The sequence below is a fragment of the Notamacropus eugenii genome, chromosome 7 (assembly GCF_028372415.1).
Source record: "Notamacropus eugenii isolate mMacEug1 chromosome 7, mMacEug1.pri_v2, whole genome shotgun sequence".
Classification (NCBI taxonomy): domain Eukaryota; kingdom Metazoa; phylum Chordata; class Mammalia; order Diprotodontia; family Macropodidae; genus Notamacropus; species Notamacropus eugenii.
This window is the reverse complement of record NC_092878.1, coordinates 120,755,133-120,777,202: the sequence shown is the minus strand read 5'-3', so window position 1 is coordinate 120,777,202 and position 22,070 is coordinate 120,755,133. Positions and strand designations below refer to the sequence as shown.

The 22,070-nt window shown below is 38.7% G+C and overlaps 1 protein-coding gene across 2 annotated transcripts in view; it reads left to right on the top strand.

Moving 5' to 3' along the window:
• MCUB (mitochondrial calcium uniporter dominant negative subunit beta) overlaps window positions 1–20,168 on the top strand; it is an 80,441-nt gene extending 60,273 nt beyond the window's left edge. For both annotated transcript variants that reach the window (XM_072623932.1, XM_072623934.1), the window contains 7 exons: window positions 6,465–6,540; window positions 7,415–7,585; window positions 10,555–10,659; window positions 12,687–12,847; window positions 15,936–16,139; window positions 17,298–17,414; window positions 19,981–20,168. In XM_072623932.1, coding sequence (XP_072480033.1) covers window positions 6,465–6,540; window positions 7,415–7,585; window positions 10,555–10,659; window positions 12,687–12,847; window positions 15,936–16,139; window positions 17,298–17,414; window positions 19,981–20,058 — 912 coding nt within the window. In that variant the 3' untranslated portion in view covers window positions 20,059–20,168. The remainder of the gene's footprint in view (window positions 1–6,464; window positions 6,541–7,414; window positions 7,586–10,554; window positions 10,660–12,686; window positions 12,848–15,935; window positions 16,140–17,297; window positions 17,415–19,980) is intronic.
• The last annotated feature ends 1,902 nt before the right edge of the window (window positions 20,169–22,070 follow it).

The following is a 22,070-nucleotide window of genomic DNA, read 5'->3' as shown; positions in this document are numbered from 1 at the left end:
GGAAAAGGAAAAGAACCTATATGTACTAAAATATTTTAGTAGTTCTTTTTGTGGTGGCAAAGAATTGGAAATTGAGGGGATGCCCCTAAATAAGTTGTGGCATACGATTATGATAGATTACTAGTGTGCTACTAAAAAAAAAAAGACAAGGGGAGTGGTTTTAGAAAAATACGACAAAACTTCTTTTAAGTGAGGCAAAATGAAGTGAGAAAAACCAGAACATCACCGTGCCCAGTAACAACAATGTTGTAATGATGATCAACTATGAAACACTTGGCTACTCTTTCAATACAGTGACCCAAGAAAGTTCCAAAAGATTCATTATGAAAAACGTTATCCTCTGGAGAGAGAACTAATGAACTCTGAGTGAAAATTGAAGTATAATTTTCTTACTTTATTTTTCTTACTTTCTTTTAAGAAAAAGTTGGCTAATATGGAAATATGCTTTGCATGATCTCACATGTAGAATAGGTATATTACTTGCCTTTTCAGTGAGTTAGGGAAGGGGGGAAGGGAGGGAGAAATTTTGGAATTCAAAATCCAAAAGGTAAAGAATGTTTAAAATAAATAAATTGTATCTATAACTATCTATCTATCTATCTATCTATCTATCTATCTATCTATCTATCTATCTATCTCTCTCTCTATATATATGGAAAAAAAGAATAGTCTAGGTGATAAGCCTGAACTAGGTTGGTGGCCTTTTTAGTGGAGATTAAAGGGAAGAATGAGAGAGGGGGAGAGAGAGAGAGAGAGATTGTGAAAGTAAAACTGACAAGACTTGGCAACTAATTGGATATGTGAGGTGAGGGAAAGGTGATGATCCAGTAGGTCTACTGTTCTATCCCACCTTGGGCCATTCTGGGGCTGGACCCCAACATGGTATAGCTTATCTTGCTTGGCAGTCCCTTCTTTCTTGTCCTGAACTTAAGTACAAGGTTCTGTCAGGTGTAACCACTTCTAATTATCCATTCATTGGCCAAGCTGAAACGGCAGACGTTGGGTCCAGTGGACTTTGGGCACCATTATTCTGTCTTAGTTAAGGATTCACATAGCTTTAATTCTCCATGATGTCATGGTGATCACTTAGTATTAGGAAGTAGTTCTTTGACATGTTTATTTGTGTTAAACCCCTTTAGATTTGGGATGTCAGAATTGGTTGATGCAAACATTTTTATCAATTTTTTAGTTTTGCTTCAAATATAATACAAAATAGAATTTGTCTTTTGCGATCTCTATCCCTTATCTTGTTATGAATTTTGCCTTAATCATACTTGTAAAAGATCTAATTTTTCCGAGGCGACTTTTTGTATTTAAATTGAATATTCATTTTATATTTACATCTATTTACTTTATTGTGCTTTGTAGAAACAAGTTACTTGGTCTAGAAAAATGTTCTGACAAACTGCTTTCAAGTTCATCCAATCATTTTTGACAAATGAGGTTTGTTATTAGTTTGTGGATTTATTGGATTTATTGGACACCGGATTGCTTCTGCATCATTTTCTCCTTAGTCTTTTTTTCTAATCTCCTTTTTTCTAAACAAATAGCAAATATGGGGCAGCTCAGTGGTGAAGTGGATAGAGTGCAGGGCCTGGAGTCAGAAAAACTCTTCTTTCAAATTCAAATCTGTCCTCTTAGACCTATATGACCCTGGGCAAGTCACTTAACCCTATTTTCCTCAGTTTCTTCATCTCAAAAATGAGCTGGAGAAGGAAATGGCAAACTACTCCAATATCTTTGCCAAGAAAACCCCAAATAATTTCAGTGGTTATTGTTTTATAATATAATATTGTTTTATAATATAATTTAAGATCTAGTAATGCCAAACCTCCCTTGAAATTCTTGGTCTTCTGCTTGTACGAATATATTTTGTTATAAAAATAGCCCCTTGATAATTTGATTGGTATAGTATCACTCTAACAAGTATCATCATTTTTATCATATAGGCATATTCTATCCGTGAACATTGAGTATCTCTCCAATTATTTGAATTCTCCTTTATTTCTGTAAAGAGCACTTTGTAATTGTGTGATATAACTCTTAGTTTATTTTCATATATTGACTTACGGGTATTTTCTCCATTTTGCAAATATTTTGAATGAACCAGCTTTCTTTTTTGTTTCTTTCTAATTTTTTGTTACCACTGAACAGAAATCCTGATTTTTTTTTAAATTATGTTTTGCCACTTTGCTGCAGCTGTTTCGTTTGCTGATTCTCTGGGTTTCTCTAAGTAAAGCATCAAATTGTGTGCAAATAAACATAATTTTTTCCCTTTGAAAAAATGTCTTTAGTTTCTTTCTCTTGTTTCAGTGATCCTGCTGTCATTTCTAGTATACTATCAAGTAATGATAGGGAAAGGAGATATCCTTGATTTATCCTTGAACTTACTGGGAGAGCTTCCAGTACTTCTGTATTTCAAATAATTATAGCTCTTAGTTTTAGATATTACTTTTAATCAAATGAAAAGGAAAAGGACCTATGTGTACTAAAATATTTTTACTAGTTCTTTTTAAAAGAAACAAATGCCTTAATTTGAGACTATTGATATAATCATATGTATAGTTATTTTTATTGTTTATACAAGTAATCATGCCCATTGTTTTCCAAATGTCGAACCAACCTTATATCCCTAGGGTAAATCCAACTTGGTCATACTGAATAATTAAAAAAAAAAAATTGTAAAAAAAATTGTAATCATTTTGCTAAAATTGCCTTTAAAAGTGTTGCATCAGAATTCATCAGCAATACTGGTAGTTAGTTCTTTCTCCCCCACCTCGATGCATTGGTTACTACCAACTCAGCAACAGGCATCATGTGCTGAATTCCCTAGTGCTGAATAGAATTACGCCACAGCTTAGGAAAAGATTAGAATAGGTTTAGAGAACAGTTATTCAGAATGAGACTCTACATTTTGAATAATGAAAATTGGGACTCATGTATCCATACCTACCTTGTGTGTCTCCCCTCCCCCCCATACATCCTTCTGTACATACATTCATAAACATATACTGTCTCGTTCTCTTTGTTGGTGTGGAAATAAAACTATAACTTAGAGTCTGCCGCTCCATTTTAATCTCGTTTTACCTGTATTTTTTATGTTTTTATTTAAAAATAACAAATGAAACTTTTTAGTACTCAAGCTCTTAATATAAGCAGACATTCTTATGCATCATCATTATTATTATAATACATGACAATTGGTGGATAAAAGAAACACCTACCTCATGTATTCTTTTAAAAAGACTTTTAAAAACCTTTTTGGAGAAGGCCTAAATGAAAGCATTGAAATGACTAAAATTCTTTCTGCAGAAGGATTGAGAAGGGGTTGGGATGACTTAGACCATAGAAGGATGATGATTGAGCTCTGGGAACCCTGGGCACAAATACTGTAACGTGCCAGGGATTTCTTGATTACTGAATCTGGGTAATGTTCACTCACTCAACAACAAATAAATATTTAAGTACTCAGGCCTTATGAAGAATACAGAGATGAACTAATGGTTCTTTCCCTTAAGGAATTTATGCAGGAAAACGTGAGTGTAACTCAAGGGTTCTTAGCCTAGGGTCCATAGACACCCCCCCCCCCCAAGGGCTACAGGGATGGATTTTCGGGGGTCTCTGAATTTGGATTGGAACAAATTATATCTTTGTTTTCACTACCTTCTAATTTAGCATTACTTTTAATTATAAATTTGAAAAAAAAAAAGAAAGAAAAGCGTGATTCTGAGAAGGGGTCCATAGGTTTCACCAGACTGCCAAAGGAGCCCAGGACACATTAGAGCCTCTACTTTAACTACCGAACACCTGAGTTTCAACACTGCTTTGCTCATTTTTCTTTAGTATTGTTTAGAGTAAACCTGTCTTTAGCATTCAACAACGTATCCTTCGCACATCTGTCAATCCACCAGGCTCCACACTGTACAGATTTTACTTATCCCAAACCACTTCCAAATTCCCTTTATTTCCACCATTCCTCCCTGGCCCCTTCCAATCATTATAAATTATGTGGAAATTTGCATCTTGTCTGTTCAGTGCCAGGTCTGTCCAAATTAGAATTCCACATTTCACTCTGTCAAAGTCCTGTTTTGAATAGATACATTAACCCCAGGCCTGCCTTTTTCCCTCTCCCATTCCACAAATGTAACATTCATATAGTAACAGAGTGGCTGTTGTTCATTTGTTTCAGTCATGTCTGATTCATCATGATGCCATTTGGGGTTTTCTTGGCAAAGATACTGGAGTGGTTTGCCATTCCTTCTCCAGTTCATTTTACAGATGAGGAAACTGAGGCAAACAGGGTGAGGTAACTTGCCTAGGGTTATACAGGTCTGAGCCCAGATTTGAACTCAGGTCTTCCTGATCCCAGGCCCATTGTCTTATCCACTGTACCACCTATCTGCCTTTACCAATGGGGAGAAGTTTTGCCATTGTAGATTGGATTCATTATCCATTCATTATTCATTGGGGCAAATACTACTGTTGATTTGACCGTTGGCCTCTGTCTTTGTTTAGTATGAGTAGAGCACTTGAAGGTGTCGCTGCTTGGGAAGTAGGAAGGACCATAGTAGGGCTATTTTTAGTTGCATTTAAAGAACAAAGCTCTGGGACTGGGCTGAAGAATCAATTCGGCTGTATTGTCAGGACAGCCCATTTCCTTCTTTCATTTCCTGTGATTGCATGAGCATTCCTCAGAGGATCTCCGAAGATTGTTGTTGACACTTGGAAAACCTCTGCCCCAGTTATTAACATCTGACATTTGTCCAGCAGGGAATGACAGTCTCATTTTTAAAGAAGTTACTGTAGCTTTCCAGCTCTAAATCTGATCGCAGCCATCATTTTGCAAATGAAGAAACTGAGTCCCCAAAGAGTTGGAATCATAGATTTAGAGTTGGAAGGGACCTTAGAGACCTTTTGTCCAATCCCCTTATTTTTCAGGTGAGGAAACTGAGACAAACCTGACTTACCCAGGGTTACAGCTGGTGTCCAAGAAAGAATTTGAAATCCAGGTTTCCTGACTCAGATCTAGTACTGTCTCCAGTCTACCCTGTTGCCTTGAAGGTACCCATCTTCCTCGTGAAAAATGAGAGAAGTAATAGATGTTTGTAGTATTACTTATGAGTAAGTGGTTGAGACATTTGGGGAAACCAGCTACTTGTCCATACCATATGAGAAAAAGATTTATTTGTTGGTGAAGCCTTCTCATCCATACATTTCTTTGTTCAGCCTCTATTTATAAAGAGACTTTAATCCCTCCATATATAGAGACAGCAGCCTGTCACAGTGGATAGACCCCATCCAGATTCCACCTTTCACACTCAGCAAACTCTCTGATCCTAGGCAATTCATTGAATTGAATGTACCTTGGGCAATTGCCTAAAATTTGTCTGTTTCCTAGGCCTCAGTTTCCTCATCTTTGAAATGAGGGGTTTGGATTATATGGCCTCCGAGACCCCTTCCATTCTAAATCTGTGATTTTTCAAAGTCACGGAATGGCTGCAATCTGCCATGGTGGGGACAATTCTCAAACAAAGAGTTCCCTCCACTGAGAGATCCTTCATTTCTTCATCTAGTATGGACAATGTATGGGGAGGAAGAAAAGCAGCAAGTATTTATTAAACACCCACTGTGTGTGCTTTGCGAATTTTATTTCATTTGCTCTTTGTAACGACCCAGAGGTTAATAATGATGATGGCGATAGCTAACATTTATAGAATGCTTATATGCATTGCACTGGACTAAGCACACTACAGTTTTTATTTGATCTTGACAACAACCCTGAGAGGAAAATGGTATTAGTATTCTCATTTTAGAGATGAGGAAACTGAAGCTAACAGGAGTTGACTCTTCCAGGGTCACACAGCTAGTAAGTTTCTGAGACTGAATTTGAATTCAAGTCTTCCTGACTGCAGGCTCAGCAGTCCATCCACTGCACCATGTCGCTGTCTGTAGAGCCATGGCCTATAGAGTCAATAAGTTACTTAACTTCTGTTTGCCTTCAATTTCCTCATCTGTAAAATGGGAGTAATGGTAGCACTTCCTACCAGGGTTATTGTAAGCATCCAATGAGATATTTGTAAAGCACTTAATGCATTGTAAGTCCTGTGTTAATGTTAGCTGTGAGGATGATGTTGAAGAGGAAGATGAGTCATTAAACATTTCTCAAGAAGGGTATCACATGAACAGAGCACTGCCTAGAACTCTTCTTTGGAAACTGCTATGGTATTGAGTAATTTACTCCACCATCTTTGAAAAAATCCACCTTCACCCCCATTCCCCAATAGAACATCTGCTTTCTGAAGGCAGGGACTGTCTTTACATCTCCAGCACCTGGAACAGCGCCTTGGCACATGCAGGTGTTTAATTGATTGGCTCATTGATTGGTTGGTGTCTGTGCTTTTCCAGAATTCTGGAGATTCATGGTAGAAAAGTACCTGGCTCAACGTTTCTCTGTTTTCTTCCAGATACTGTGTGTAAGGCTAACTAGAAATAGGAAACACCATCAATCACGCCTTTACAGTGTACCGGTGCCATCTGATGGTAAGTCTGTTACCATCTTTAATTCATTGATTATATACTTCCCAAATAAAGTCCCAGCTATGGATTTAAAGTTTTCAGTATGGCTCCCCATTTACTCCAGGGTTTTTAATTTTCTTACACATACATACATGCATACACACAGGATTTTTAATTTACTTGCACACACAGATATGCGCGTTTGTGTGTGTTGTTGTGTTTCAGTCCCAAAATTGGTTTATAACCTTTCATTGCATAATGGTCACATGGTATAATTCTCTTTCCCACACTGCTTCAAAGGTAAACTGAGCAGCAAGGCATTAACCAGTGGCATATGGGTATGCATTTATCTCTTGTGCATTGCCAGCTGCCAGGTTTGGATTGTCAGTATTCAGTTTTAATGTACATTCATGAATATTCCATGCATCCTAATCTTGTACCAAAGATAGTTTAGTAATAAGTGATTTTTAAAATAATACTGGTACAAATTTTTAAAAAGCTTTACATAATGGTCACACCCTACTTTTTTGTATAAAATCAGATTATGCAGTGAAATATGGTAAGCTAGCATAGTATAAACTTGAGCTTTAATGGAGTACAAAGTAGACACATATCTTTTGGTCAGGCACCAGGTGTTTATTCAGCACTTACTACATACCAGGCACTGGATAATGTACTGCCGAATGAAAAGAAAAGGCAGAAACCTTATCTATCTGCCTTCAAGAGGCTTAAAATCCCAAGAGCAAACCTTAAATTCTAAAATGAGGACAGAAATAAGTTATAGTGTTCTCTTAATTTTGGTATCTGTTCCTTTTCTCCAAAAAGGAAGAAGTAGCTTCGAAAATATCTTCTCCTTTTGCACATTATAATTTGGCTTCCTTTTCTCTTTCTTTAACAGAGGTAGTCATTAATTACAGATACGGTCTTCCTTTGATAACTCTCACTTTGCCATCAAGACAGGAGCGCTGTCGTTTCACAGTCAAACCCATGTTAACCACGGTTGGTTCATTTCTCCAGGACATCCAGAATGAGGACCGAGGTATTAAAACTACAGCTGTCTTCACCACAGGTATTAATTAACCTCCAGGTGTGCCTTACTCCCATATCTTCACCTCCCAAGCTTTACTTTGGTTCTTGGCTTTTCCACAGAGGAAAAAAAAAAAAAAAAGAGGGAGGGGGGCTCATTCCAAACCTTTTTGCATTATCACCATCATCATGCCTTGAATATTTTCTTTTTTCTAAGCAAAGTAATTTCTCTATACAGGGATCATAACAAAAACCAGCTGGTGTAGACATCTAGGATCTTAGGTCTGAAGGTGGAAAGGACCACAGAGCTATCTAGTTCAGTTTCCTTGTTTTAGAAATGAAGAACCTAAGGCCTATGGATGTGGATACAAATGGCACCCTAAGGGTTAAGAGTTGCTTTTCTAGTACTTTGTGAAGACCCTAGTTTATTCTGTAACCTGAAGTCCTTTCCTCTTATCTTGAACCTGTACCAAAAACAATTGCTTTGTCTCCTTATCCTGTGTTCTCCTTTAATTTTTAAACTGTATCCTCCTGCCCTGTCCTTAAATCCTTAAACCATAAGGAATTCCCTTTATCTCCCTCATCCGGTGTCATCCTGTCCTGTCTTTAATCTTTAACCTCCATAAAAACCTCTAAAACTACATCACCATTCTGAAAGCTCTATATAACCCCAAATATAGGGGTCTCAGCTTTTTTACTAAGGAGGCCTGTGATGCTTTTTCACGTAAAATAAAAGGCTCCCATTGGCTAAAAGAGAAGGTCTAAGTGAATTCTTTCACACCTGAACGGAGCTCTCCCAACTTTAAACCTCAACACTGTGGAGATTAAGTGACTGGCCTAAGGTCACGTAAGCACCTTTAGAATGTGAGTTCCCTGAGAACAGGGCAGCATGAAGGGCAAGATTTGAAATGAAGTCCTTAAACTCCGGAGCCATTTCCCTAAACCTGCCTGAAAGGACCAAGATGCAAGTTTCATTTAGTAAATAACATTTAGCCTGCATTTTATTTCAATGAAAAATTTGGTGATGATGTACGGCAGTAGTGCTGTCCAGCAGTTTATGAACCAAGCAGTAATATTTGAATCATTAAGAAATAAAATAAGGTTTCACTGATTAAATAAAGTCTTTGGCACAGAATCAGAATGCAGACTTGGTTGCTAATCTTTTTTATATATTTTAACTATAATACAATCTATTTTTGACCAAAAAGAGTGTGTATATGTGTGTGTATACATACATATACATATAATACACACATACATGCACATATATATGTATACATATACATATATCAGAAGGGCAGGGCTGGTAGTTAACTCTTGTGAAATGAGTCATTTTTATATGTATAATGGAAGAAGAATGACCTATCTTGTCTGGAAGGTCTGCATTCAAATCCCATCATCTCTAAATTTGCCTAGATTTTTACCCTGTATCACTGTCCTTCTTCTTCCTAAAAAGCCATCCTTGCAAACGACTTTTTAAATGGAAAAAAAAGGAAAAAAATTCAGCAAAATCCATCGATACAATGAAAATATTAGACATTTTCAGGTTACACTTCAATTTGATATAGATTTGGACTAAGAGCAAACTCCTTGGTGATAGAGCCTTATTACCTGCATTCTCCTGAAGAGGAAAAGTAATTTTTAAAAACGTATTTTTGGCCCCATAAAAGAGCTTTCTTAGAATTTTGCTGCTCACACAGTACTTTAGCGGATAGGGTGATGTAGTAATACACTCCATAAATCATATTCAGATTATTCCTTTCTTGTAGTGAGATCATTTTGAAAGGGTTGTTGGAACTCATTTCAATGGAAATGTTTTTAAATGTCTCTTGCATAGTCAGATGAAAAGATTAGGGCATCACAGGTGTGGGTTTTTTTAAGGCCACATGGGCAGGGCGTCTGCCTGTGTCTTTCATTTGTGCTTGAAATTGGTGTTTTGAGTCTACTGCACTTTTTTTTTTTTACCCATTGTGTGGGTTGACGGTTAAGTAAGTTGGCAGTTGACGAATATTTTAATCTCACCCAAAGCAGACAAACAAGAAACCAGACAGTCCAAAAGGAGGCAGGTGTAGACTTGACTTACTGCCTCCTTGAAAGAGTAAAACACATGCAGTAAAGGGACGGATGACTGGAATGTTTTAACTTAAAAGTAGCTGCCTTCCACCATTACATACATCATTATGAGTGTCTTTGAAATAACTTTCTTGACTCTCTATTTTCATTTAATCAAGAGGGTGATGAGCTTATATTTGCTAATCTTTCTCTGAGTATTACTTTATTTAGCAGGTTAGATTCTTACAGTTGAGTAAGAGGGTGGAGAAACTTCAGAGGATCTCTTTTTTCATTGTTTAATAAAACTGCCATTTTTTTTTAAAATCACCTAGCGTATGCTGGGTTCCTCCACCATGATGGGTTTGTTTTACCTCTTAAAAGAAAGAGATTGGAGTCGCAGATGTCTTAGGTTCCATCACACTCTGATCTTGTCTGTGATCTTGGGTTTAAAGACAAAAGCTACCTTAAGGGCCATCAGGTCTACCCCCTTCATTTTATTGATGAGGAAACCAAAGTGCAGAAAGGTTTAAAGTGACTTGGCCAAGGTCAGGTGAGATTTGAATTCAAGTCTTTCTTGCCTCCAAGTTCATCACCCTTTCCACCATACCACACTGCTTCCTGTGTAAGGAGATATGCAAGTTCCCTGTCTAATAGAACCTTTCCTATCTCTCATGCTTAGTCAGCCTCTCTATTTTGGGTTGGTTTTCCTCGTCTGTCACTCTTAGGCACAAATCTTGGCTGAGAATGTAAAGTCCACTTTAGACAAGGTCAGCGTTGTTGGATGAGAAGTGAAAACAACATTCTCAGTATCGATTACAAAAAGTAATTAAGAGTGTCAGATCAATTTATTTTATTCTCTGTGTACCCATTATGGAGAACTCGTAAAAATAAATCTGCGAGCTGGAAAATTGATTTTGTTTTCATTCAAGGAACTGGTTTTTAAATCTTTCTCTTCCACAGATGGGAGCAGAATTCCATCTTCAACCTCAATGGAGATTTTGCTTACGAATGATTTTAAACTCATGATAAATGACATGACATATGATGTTCATTGTCCTAGGAAAGGTAAGAAGCTATAAGTATCCAGGAATCTTTATTTTTGCCTTGAGTTTGGGGGGCTTGGGATACAGGTGGTTTGGGTTCATCAGGTGATCAAAAGGTCTTGGAAGAATCCATATTTTTAGAACTTTCAACCAGTTATGTATAAAATGTTTTCCAAACATTAGATCTTCTCTCCCCAACCCTACATCCTTTAAAACCTATCTCATTCACTTTAGCTTTGAAAACCTGGGCTTTGACTCTTGCTTACTATTTCTAACAGTAACCCAGTGGGGTGGGGATGGTCAGAATTCTGTTAGATTTCCTTGCTCTGCTTTAAATTGCAGCTCCGATATCACTTCTCTAAGAAGGTATTCCCTTTAATCCCAGCATGATCTGTGTTTTCCTTCCTCTGGAATTTTGTTTGTTTCTATGTTTATTGTGTATTTCTGTTGATTCTCACATGAAGTGATCTCCTTGAACAGTGAGAACACATCTCACCTTTATACTTTGCCTCCAAGTGTTTGTATCTTGTATAGTAAATATGCATTTAATTCCTGTTGGCCAACCAAGCCAGTGACTTAACTCGTGGGTTTGGGACCTCTGCTGGCCATGGATGCTATCACCTCTGCTATCTAGAATGAGGGGGACAGCATCCCAACCCTTTGGCTTCCTCATCGCACCACAGCCATCAAAATGATGCATCTCTTTTGTGGATGTGTATATGGACGTACTTTTGGAGGAGGCATTGCAGTTTTTTTCCCTTCTTAAAAAAAAAAAGACATTCAATTTAATTGAGCAAGCATTTATTAAACAATATTATAGGTGCCCAAAAGTGAATTAAACATTCCCTACCCATATTTTTATTCATACCCATATTTTTATTCATACAGTTCCCCCAAATGTCTTTTCATTGCTATGTACTCATTATTCTAGTTTTTTTAAAAATAAAGACCAAAATACAACAGGGGAAAAAAGATATTTGATATCTCCATATGGCTTTTATTTCTAAATACATCTCCCTTTCTCCTCACTTTACCCAGTGAGATGTTTCTTGTCACAAAGATATCAGAAGAGAAAAAATGCAGTTCAGTAAACCAGCCAACATACTATATACTGTGGCAGGTGAAAGATGAAATGATTGAGGAAACAAAGATTCAATCTTCTGAGCAAGTTGATTTCTTAAGCAATGCATGGCAGTTACCCAATAAACCAGGACCAGACCTCCTCAGATTAGACCTGGATCCCTACAACAGGGGGGGCCAGACTTTTATACATTAAAAGCAATCAAATAAGGCCAAATAATTAATAACATCAGATCAAATAAGTCAAAGGAAACAGCCAGGATACATTAGATAATCTGATTTCTAATTGGAGAAAAGAGTAGGGACGTTCTAGTTTGGAGTTAAGTGACTTGCCCTGTGACCCATAGCTAGTAAATATCCGAAGTTAGGTTTGAATTCAGGAAGATGAGTCTGCCTGGCTGTCTGTCTAGAGCCTCCTGTCTCTCTGATCTCTTATGTTACAAAGGTGTTTTCCTTTCCTTTGGTCAGGGGAGGGAGGACGGTGGGGAAGAGAGAAAGTAAGTGCTTTATTTGTTATAAGGCTTTTTTCCCCAGTGAGGCAAGAGAAAACGTTAACTAAAAATGCTTGTTAATTAAAAAAAATTAAAAATAGAACTGTATATGAATGGTGAGTATCCTTGGTATTTAAAATTTGAATGAAAATAAATTATTTTGTGAAGAGGTGAAACTAAGAAGTAAAAAAAAATAAATAAGAAGTTAAATAAGAAAGTAAATTAAAAAACTAAAGTAAAAAAATGAAAAAAATCATTTGTTTTAAAAAATGGGGGAAGAGGGGAGAAAGGAAAAAAATACTTGGAAATGATACAAAAGCAAAATAACCTAAATGCCGGTTCAGGAGTTGGGACAGTTTAGCTGACAAGGGGCTGGGGCCATCAGTCAGAATGGACACTGGCTGCCTGGACTGTCAGTATATGTGTCAGACCTGATTTGCTCCTCGCTCAGTTGTGATCACTGTTGTGTCTTTCTCAGAAAAACTGAGCAGCGAGCACATGACCAACATGGACGACATCAAGTCCTTGGTACAGAGACTCTTTACTGCTTTGCATGTGGAGGAGCATCAGGTCAAGAAGGAACGCAGTTTACTGGAGAAAATTGAGGAGCTGAAGGAGCAGCTCCAGCCCCTGGAGGAGGTAGGTAATGAATGGGTCATCCATTCAGGGAGAGGTCCAGGCAACCTTTGGTCATCCTCTCCGGACAATGAGAGGGACCGTTCCAGAACAGCATCAGAATTCACAGGGGAGGGGCTCCCTTGCTATGGGCACCAGCTTTGCTAATCTGGGCAAGAACTTGGAGCCAAGGGAATAATTTCCAAGGCTAGTCAGTCCATAGTGCGGGGTCTCCCTCACTCCAGCAACTGCATCAAAACCCGAGAATTTCAGTGGTTTCTAAGAAGCAAATACAAGCAGAATGTTAGAGAAAATAGTCCCTTCCCAGTTGACTCTTTCCTGATGTGGGAGTTGTGCAAGAGTAGAAAGCATACTGGTTCTCAAGACCAAAGGAAGATCTGGGTTCAGATCCTGCCTCTGATACTTGCTGGGTGTGTGACCTTGGACAAGTCCGTTAAACTCTGTGTGCTTCAGTTTCCTCCTCTGTAAAGTAAAGAGGATGGATTAGATGGCCTCTGATCTCCCTTGCAGGTCTAGATGTTGAAATGTGTTGATTATAAATAAGCATTGATTATATTATATAAGATGTAATATAATATATATCACATAAATTATATAAAATAAATATACAGGTGCATTACATAACAAAATATATAAATATATTATGTAATAAAATGTATAAATATAATATATTACATAATAACATATATAAATATATAAAACAATGAAATTATGTGCATAAAACTATATTGCAGGATAAAATATATACATTATATATAATTATATGTAAATTATATTTAAATAAATTATACATAAGCATTTCTCAGCACCTGCTAAGTCAGGAGCCAGCTAACCTTTGACACGAAGCTTTTCCCAACCCCTCCTAACTCTGCTGCCTTCTTTCTGTTGGTTATCTCCTGCTTATTCTGTGTTGTAGCTTGTTCCTATGCACTTGTTTGCATGTCGTCTCTCCCTTTAGACTGTAAGTTCCTTGAGAGTGTGGTTGTTCAGTAGAGTCAGTCATGTTCACCTCTTTGAGGCCCCATTTGGGGTTTTCTTGGCAGAGATACTGGAGTAGTTTGTCATTTCCGTCCCCATCTTATTTTACAGATGAGGAAACTGAGGCAAACAGGGTTAAGTGGCTTGCTCAAGGTGACACAGCTAGAAGTGTCTGAAGACAAATTTGAACGCGGGAAGATGAGTCTTCTCAACTCCAGGCCCGGTGGTCTATCCACTGGGCCACTTAGCTGCCTCCTTGAGAGCAGGGGGCATTGTCTTTTCCTTTCTTTGTATCCTCAACACCTAGAACAGTGCCTGGAATATAGCAGGTGCTTAGTAAATATATAACAAGTGGCACTGTGGAGTTCCAGGCCTGGAGTCAGTAAGACCTGAGTTCAGATCTCAGCCACTTGCTAGCTATGTGACCCTGGGCAAATCACTCAACCCTGTTTCCCTCGTTTCTCTCCACATCTATCTCCCAGGGTGATTGTTAGGAGCAAATGAGGTATTTGTAAGTCACCTGGCACATAGTAAGCACTGTATAAACGATAGCTCTGATAATGTCATTAATTGTTCTTGTTAAATATTTTTTGACTGACTGGGAATAGAAAGTAAGACAGGCTTCAACCTCAAAGAGCTTGTAGACGAGTAAGGTAATACAACACAGTAACAGATAAATATAGAATGTATGTGAAATAAATAGAAAATTAAGGGGGTAGGGAGTGATAGTGACAACTGGAGGAATTGGGAAAGGCCTCTTAAAGAAGTTGGCCTCTGAGCTCAGTCACAAAGAGCAGTTCCAAGAGGTTGAAGTGAGGAGAGATGGCCTTCCAGTTGGGGGGCCTCAGCCTCTGCAAAGGCATGGAGTGAGGAGGTGGTAAGGCTTTTAAGTCTAACAGACCTTATTATTCATTTAGTAAACTTAACCATCTTGAATATTTAGTTTTCTGGTAATGTTCTTCACTCCCTGCTTTGGCCAAAGTTCAAAATCACCTAAAAGCAAAAGGACAGGTAAGTATGTTTGACCCGGTGATCTCTTCAGAAGGCCTGGTAGGGCTCAGTTTAACTGCCTTGATCATGTCCTTGTTCATATCAGTATACAATACACACTCTTTAAGTGAGAGAAATGTTCTCACAGTTGTATGTAAGAGGAATATTTCAAATGCATTGACTAGGGGTAGATGGAAAGTTGGAAAAATCACTCTTTAGAACCATCACTTTAATGAATCCATTTATTTGGAAATGTTTTGTCTGTTCTCCTATTTCTGTTTTCCCAGGATCCTAGAAGGGATGTCAGATAGCAGGTGTTCCTTTATATTAGGTTTGTTTTTAAGTGAGGTGGACTGGGATCTTAGAGGATACAGAGGCAGCGTGACTTAGCCCTCAGAAGCCCTGAGTTTGGCCAGAATGGAATTAACATGAAACTGGGAAATGTTTAACAAAATAAAGAACAACACAGTACAACGTAGATGATGTTAATTTGTGGTTATCTCAGTCACTATTGCTTCCCACAGGGATCTATTTTTATTTGAGTTTGACACCCCTGGTATATTGGATAGAGGAGGTAGCCTCAGCATCAAGGACAGCCTGGATCTTGGCTGACTTCACCATATACTGACTGTGTGGTAAACATCTGCTATGTGCCAGTGCAACAAATCTGGTTTCAGTCAAAAAGCACCACTTCAGGACCCAGAAGGCTACATGTGGCCTGAAGGTGGTTAGGTTCCTTACCCCTGTGCTAGGGATACAAGACGTGGTCAAAGACAGTGCCTGCCTCTCAAGGAGCTTATAAGCTAATGGGCAAGTAACTCACTTGTCAGTTCTCCTAAGACAAGTTGGAGTATAGGCACTCATCTGCATTAGTAGAGGGCATTTCCTCACTCAGAGTGCCTTAGAATGTATTTATTCTGAAGGTGTCACTAAGAATTCTTAGCATGTAAATTTGGGGGAGAAAAAAGAATTCTTAGAGTAGACTGCTTGGACCATGAAAGAAATACATGGGAACCATTGCCCTACACCAGTAAAACCATGGATCTGGGCCAGAGAAGGGCAGATACTGCAGTTGTAAGTAGATTAATCAAGTGGTTTTTTGTTTTTTTTTTCCCTTCCTCAGCTGAAAGCTAAAATTGAAGCTGGCTCAGAGGCCAAAACCAACAGACTCTTGTGGACCGGCCTGGCCTTGATGTCCACTCAGGGTGGAATCTTGGCATGGCTCACGTGGTGGGTGTACTCCTGGGACATCATGGAACCCGTCACCTACTTCATCACTTTTGGTAGCTCCATGACCTTCTTCGCTTATTTCCTCCTCACTCGACAGGTACGTCTCTGGATTGGACAGTCTTGTTATGGCCAAGAAAGACTATTCATGTAGATTATCTGAGTCACTGACGGCTTGATTCAGTAGTGTGATAGGCTTATTCATTTTTTGTCCCTTCATGCTTTAACAGGCAGTGTGGTAGGGAAGTGATAGAGAACTGGACCAGGAGTCAGAAAGACCTGAGTTTAAACCTGACCTTAGACATTTACTAGCAGTGTGACCCTGGGCAAGTCACTTAACTTCTGCATGCCTCACTTTCCTCATCTGCAAAATGGGAGTAATAGTAGCACCTACCTCTGAGGGTGGTTGTGAGGATCAAATGAGGTATTTGTAAAGCATGTTACAAAACTATATAAATCCTGGCCGGTAGTAGTTGTTGTAGGTGCTGGTAGGTGGTGCTGGTGGTATTAGTGGTAGCGGTGATGGTGGCGGTGGTGGTAGTAGAGGCGGTAATAATAGAAGTGGTAGTCATACAAAATTGGATAGGGTTAGCTGGAGTATAAGGTCAAGAGTACTGCACCTGGTGTCTCAAGAACGAGGTTCAAAGCCCTGTTCTGCTCTGAGTAATTTTGGAGAATTCAGTTAATCCTTTCAGATCTCAGTCTCCTCATCTGTAAAATGAGAGGCTTGGACCTCTGAGGTCTCTTCTAGTTTGAAAATTCCACGGTAATAATGAAGATGTTTGGCCAGAATCTTTTTCAGAAATAGAGTCAGCTTCTTTTCCCAAGTATGTCTTGGAAAGCAGTAGACAGAGTAGCCGTAGATCTGGAATGATCTCAAATGTTACATCCTCATATTATCTAAGAGATCGCTGCGAATTCACCAAAGTAGAGAACTTCTACCATTTTAGGAGCATAATCAGGCTGTGACTTAGATCTTAAGGTGTCCTAGCAGTTGTCTCAGGCATGTGAAGATTAAGTGACCTGCCCTGGGTCACACAACTGATAAGTTTCAGAAGCAGAACTTGAACACAGATCTCCCCAACTCCCAAGCTCTGTATTCTATCCAGTAATCCATGCTGCTTTACATGTTAGCTTTAAAATACCATGTTCAACACAAATCATTGATTCTGCTCTTTACATTGGTTGTCATATTTATTAAGCCAAATGTTGGAGTCAGAAATGTATTAAAATTTTTGGGGGGGACTTTTTTCTTTAGGATTCTTCTTACTCACTCATTAAGAATCGACAATTCCTCTATTTCTTCCACAAAAGACTGAAGAAGAAGGATTTTGATGTGCAACAGTATAACAAGTTAAAAGAAGATCTTGAAGAGGTATCTTTAAAGTTCCAAGTCTCTGTAGCTACATTCTCAAAGTATTCTCATGTATTTGTGATGGCTTGCCTCAGTTGTCCAGTCATTGGCTTTCCAGTTCCTAAATTCCTCCCCGATGAAGTTGGGTTGTTTTTTTCCCCATTTTAAAAAGATGCATGTTGAAATATGAAATGGGGCTCCAAACCAGTTTATCCTCCTCCCAGGTTTTTGTCTTAAAATTTTATATTTACTCATGTTTTATAGTCCTTCATGGAGATATGAATACTTCGCATTTATAGGACGTATTTAATATTTATATATTTATAATAGAATATATAATAATATCTTATATAATAATATATAACATATGATATAATAAACTATATTACATATAAATATAGCTGTACTTATATATTTGTACTTTACAGTGTGTTTCCTTCCATTTGGGTTCTATTGGTGTAGACCTCTTATACTGTAACACTCTCACACGAGATGTTGGCCACCCGTTTCTCGCTCATTGCATTCTGCCCTTATACAGAGAGGACTGAGTTCCCAGATTAGGACTACCACCATGTGGCTCTATCCACACTTTCCCAGCATCCTACGGGTGACTGTTACGCAAAAATATACTTCCCCCCCCCCCCCCCCCCATGCTATGAACAAGGAGAGTTTGATGCTGATCCATCAAAGCTCATAAATTTTTTGTTGTTGTTGTTCATGAGTGACGGACTAGATTAGTCTCAGAGCCATGGTTGGGGTAGATCCTGTAGTTTAGGATTTCAGCTGGAGGGACACAGGGCAAGGCATCCAGTTCATCATTATGTACTCTCAGTGCATGAAAATAAGTTTCTAGTAGAATGTTATTTGATTTGAAGAAACCTCAAATCACTAACCAATTTTAAAAAAGCCTCCCTGCGAAAAATAAAATAAAAGTTACACTGATATTATTTGTGTTTATACTACAGTTTTCAGGTAGATCTTCCCTTATATTATAACAACGGAGCATTCCCAATGTTGTATGTATTGTAAGATTAAAAAATAAAATGATTTGATACATTTACCACACATACACACACACACACACATACATATATATACATACACACACACACACACACACACACTCCCCCTCCTCACTTCTAGAGGTCTTGAGCCCTCACTAGTGTGCTCCATTTATACAAAACCAGCCACTCACAGTGATGAAAACCGCTAGATCCTAAACACAGCCATCTATTTAACAATAAAATAAAAGCAGTAGTAATGTATAGAACATCACGGGTACTCACTGAGCAAATTCGGGAATAATCAATAAACCAGTCTACCCCTAGACCTGCATCACTCTTTACTATCAGTGTCTGAGGGAGAAGTGGGCACACACTCGCTTCACGCATGAGTGGGGAAGTCCCATATGCTCAGGGTCACTCACAACTTGAGGTCATCAGTCCTTTCAGGCAATATGAGAAGGATCTTCTCTGCTAACTGCCCCTTACCACTCTTCTGCTAGGCAGATCTTATCTCAAAATCAGGAAGGACTGACCAGTTCTTTAAATTCACAGTCACCCTTAAAAGGGTGTTCAGGAAGTGTTACACTGTTGTGTTGACTAGCAGATAACTCCAAAGCTCATCAGACTGGCTCTTTAAAATTTAAAGTTGAAACAAAAAATTAAGGCAGACAGGGCATGTGTACACCTTCTAGGGAAAAGAACAATGAAGAGTTGTGTTTTTTTCTTAAACAGATGTATCCTAGTCCTAGAAAAGTAGGGATTGCTCTTCCTGCTGTGTGATTATGTTTTTAAACTAGAGTTGTGGTTTCATTGGTGTAGGGAACTCCCAATGAGTCAGCTTCCTCTATCACTGTAAACCATCACTGGTTCTACAATTTAAGAGTGTAAGAATGTGTAAGCCCAGGCCTTCCAGACTCAGAAACATTATATCATGTGGCCTTTCAGGACTGATATTAAACCTAAAAGTATTCTCTTTAGATAGCAGTTTTCAAGTCCAAGAAACAAACTTTTTTTAAAATTAATTTATTTGTTTTCAGTTTTTAATAATCATTTCCTTGAGCTTTAAATTTTCTTCCTCTCCCTCCCCAAGATGGCATGCAATCTTATGCAGGTTCCACACATACATTCTTGTTAAACACATTTTCACATTAGTCATGTTGCGTAGAAGAATTAAAATGAATAGAAGAAACCATGAGAAAAAACAAAACATAACACAAAAGAAAATAGTCTGCCTCATTCTGTGTTCCAATTCCATATAAACAAACATTTAAGTATTTTCCAGGTGCCACCCAGGATGGTAAAAGAGGTACAAATGGAGGTCGTTAAAGCTCTCCAGATTTGTAGGTCCCTTGGCTTTAAAGCAGAAAAAACCCCCGTGCCAATTATACAAGTAGAGAATTCAGAATAAACTGGGCACATCCAGCAAAGTATGCATTATGACATGCCATTGTCCCAATACAAGGGAGAAGCCATTTTGAGTTTGCCCAAGAATTCCTTGAACACATAGGTACATGCCATACACATGGCAGACTTGCTATTTCTCATTCTTTTATTACATCCTTTTCTGTCTCTCACTTTGTTAGGCTGAAGAGTCTCTGCAACGTCTGCGCCAGCCTCTCCACTTGCGGTTACCAATCCAGGAAATCAAAGAGAAGAATTGACACCTGCTTTTATTATTTTATGAATGCTTATTAGTTTGTCTTGGAAACTGGATGTTCAATGACTGTCATTATAGATTTGAATGTTTCAATAAATTTTTTTTTTTAGTTAATGAAGTTTTTCTTGGAAGACAGAAATATTCTGAGTTCTAAATCTCACAATGAGGTTTTGATTTTTCACTTCTAGTGAGTTGATGAGGGGTCTGGTATTACACTGGACAGCTAGGTGGAATCAGGAACACTTATTTTCCTGAGTTCAAGTCCAGCCTCACATACTTATTAGCCGTATGACCATGGGCAGGTCACTTGTTTGCCTCCGTTTCCTCATCCTTCAAGTGAGCTGAAGAAGAAAATGGCAAACCATTCCAGGATCTTTGCCAAGAAAACTCCAAATGGGATCTGAAGACTTGAACATGACTGAAAAACAACCGAACTGATACTATACAGGTGTTTGGTTATCCAGGATCTGGGCTAGAAGGGACATCAGAGGTCTCTAGTGCAAGGGTGGGGAACCTGCAGCCTCAAGGCCACATGTGGCCCTCTAGGCCGTCACGTGTCTCCTTTTGACTGAATCCAAACTTCACAGAACAAATCCCCTTAATAAAAGGATTTATTCTGTAAAACTTAGATTCAGTCAAAAAGCCGCACCCAAGGACCTAGAAGGCCACATGTGGCCTCCGCAGGTTCCCCATCTCTGTTCTAGTCCAACTCCTTCTTTTTCCAGATAAGGAAAGAGACCCAGAGAGATAAATGACTTGCCCAGGATCACTTCAGGGTTAAATTGCTGGAAAATAATTACTGATGAAAATCAAGAAAATATTAGTGACTATCATCTATATACCTGTTTTCCCAGTGGCCACAAAAATTTTATGAGACTTTTCTGTATGCGTGTGTCAAGGACATCCTTGATGAAAAGTCAGCGAAGAGAACAGGTAGTAAGTGATATGCTTTCAGCATCTTACATCTTTTTAATTACATATCTTACTGAAAGGTAAAGAATAAAAACTACATGGATCCCCCACCTCCTCCTACCCCTCTCAGTCTTTATTTTTCACTATTTCACAAAATAGACTTGATCAGACAGAAATGTCACTGTAGAGTTCTTAACCTGGGGTCCGTGAAGTAATTTTGTTCTTAAAGTTATGTTGATAACTGTATTTCAACATAATGGTTTTGCTTTGCTTTTTACTTTATTTTTATACATTTAAAAGCATTATTATGCTTTATCAAACTCCCCAAAAGGTTCATAATACAAAAAAACCTTAAAAATCTCTGCCTTAAAGCCTTCTCCTCCAAGAAAGTATCTGCCACGTAAATGTCAAAACCAGAAAAGATTTCTTAAAAAGCGCTGATTTTGTTCAGTGATTGGCTCATATTAGCGTCTTGCTACTTGATGAACGTTTTAATATCGGGCAGGCATAGGACAAGGAGATGTATGCTTACCAGGTGTTTACCATTGTCAGGGAGGCTGTCAGTGCAGAAATTGGTTTTTGTCCTTCGTTTTCAAAGCTGACCAGTGACATCATGGGGTGATGTCTTGATTTGCGAGTGAATTGGATCTAAGAGAGGCAGTTGCTCAGAATCATCAGCCTCATTCTCTCTTCCAGATTCATCAAAGTCCAATGGCAAGAGAAAAGTCAGGATGACTGGGGTTGGCTCAGGATGCCGTGGATGACCTTGTCATCTTTGTTGCCAAGCTCTAAGCACCCCATAGCGCTTGCATCAGCTGCCTTCATGGCTGCTGGAACAAATTGTTCTCATCCACCCATTCCAGCAGTGGAAGTCTTCGCACACTTGGAGTAAACACCCCCAGCTCACTGATAGGTGGGAGGCCCATCAGTTACCCTCAATCTGGTTTAGCCCACCTGCTGAGAATTTTGCCAGCGTGTGGCCACTGCACATGCTACAGCTTCTTGGATCCACAGGTGAAGCTGAGTGCCATGGAATCATTAAAGGTGGATAAGCAGCCCTGAAAAGGACCCAGGAAGCCCTCACACCAGCCCTGACCACCCCAT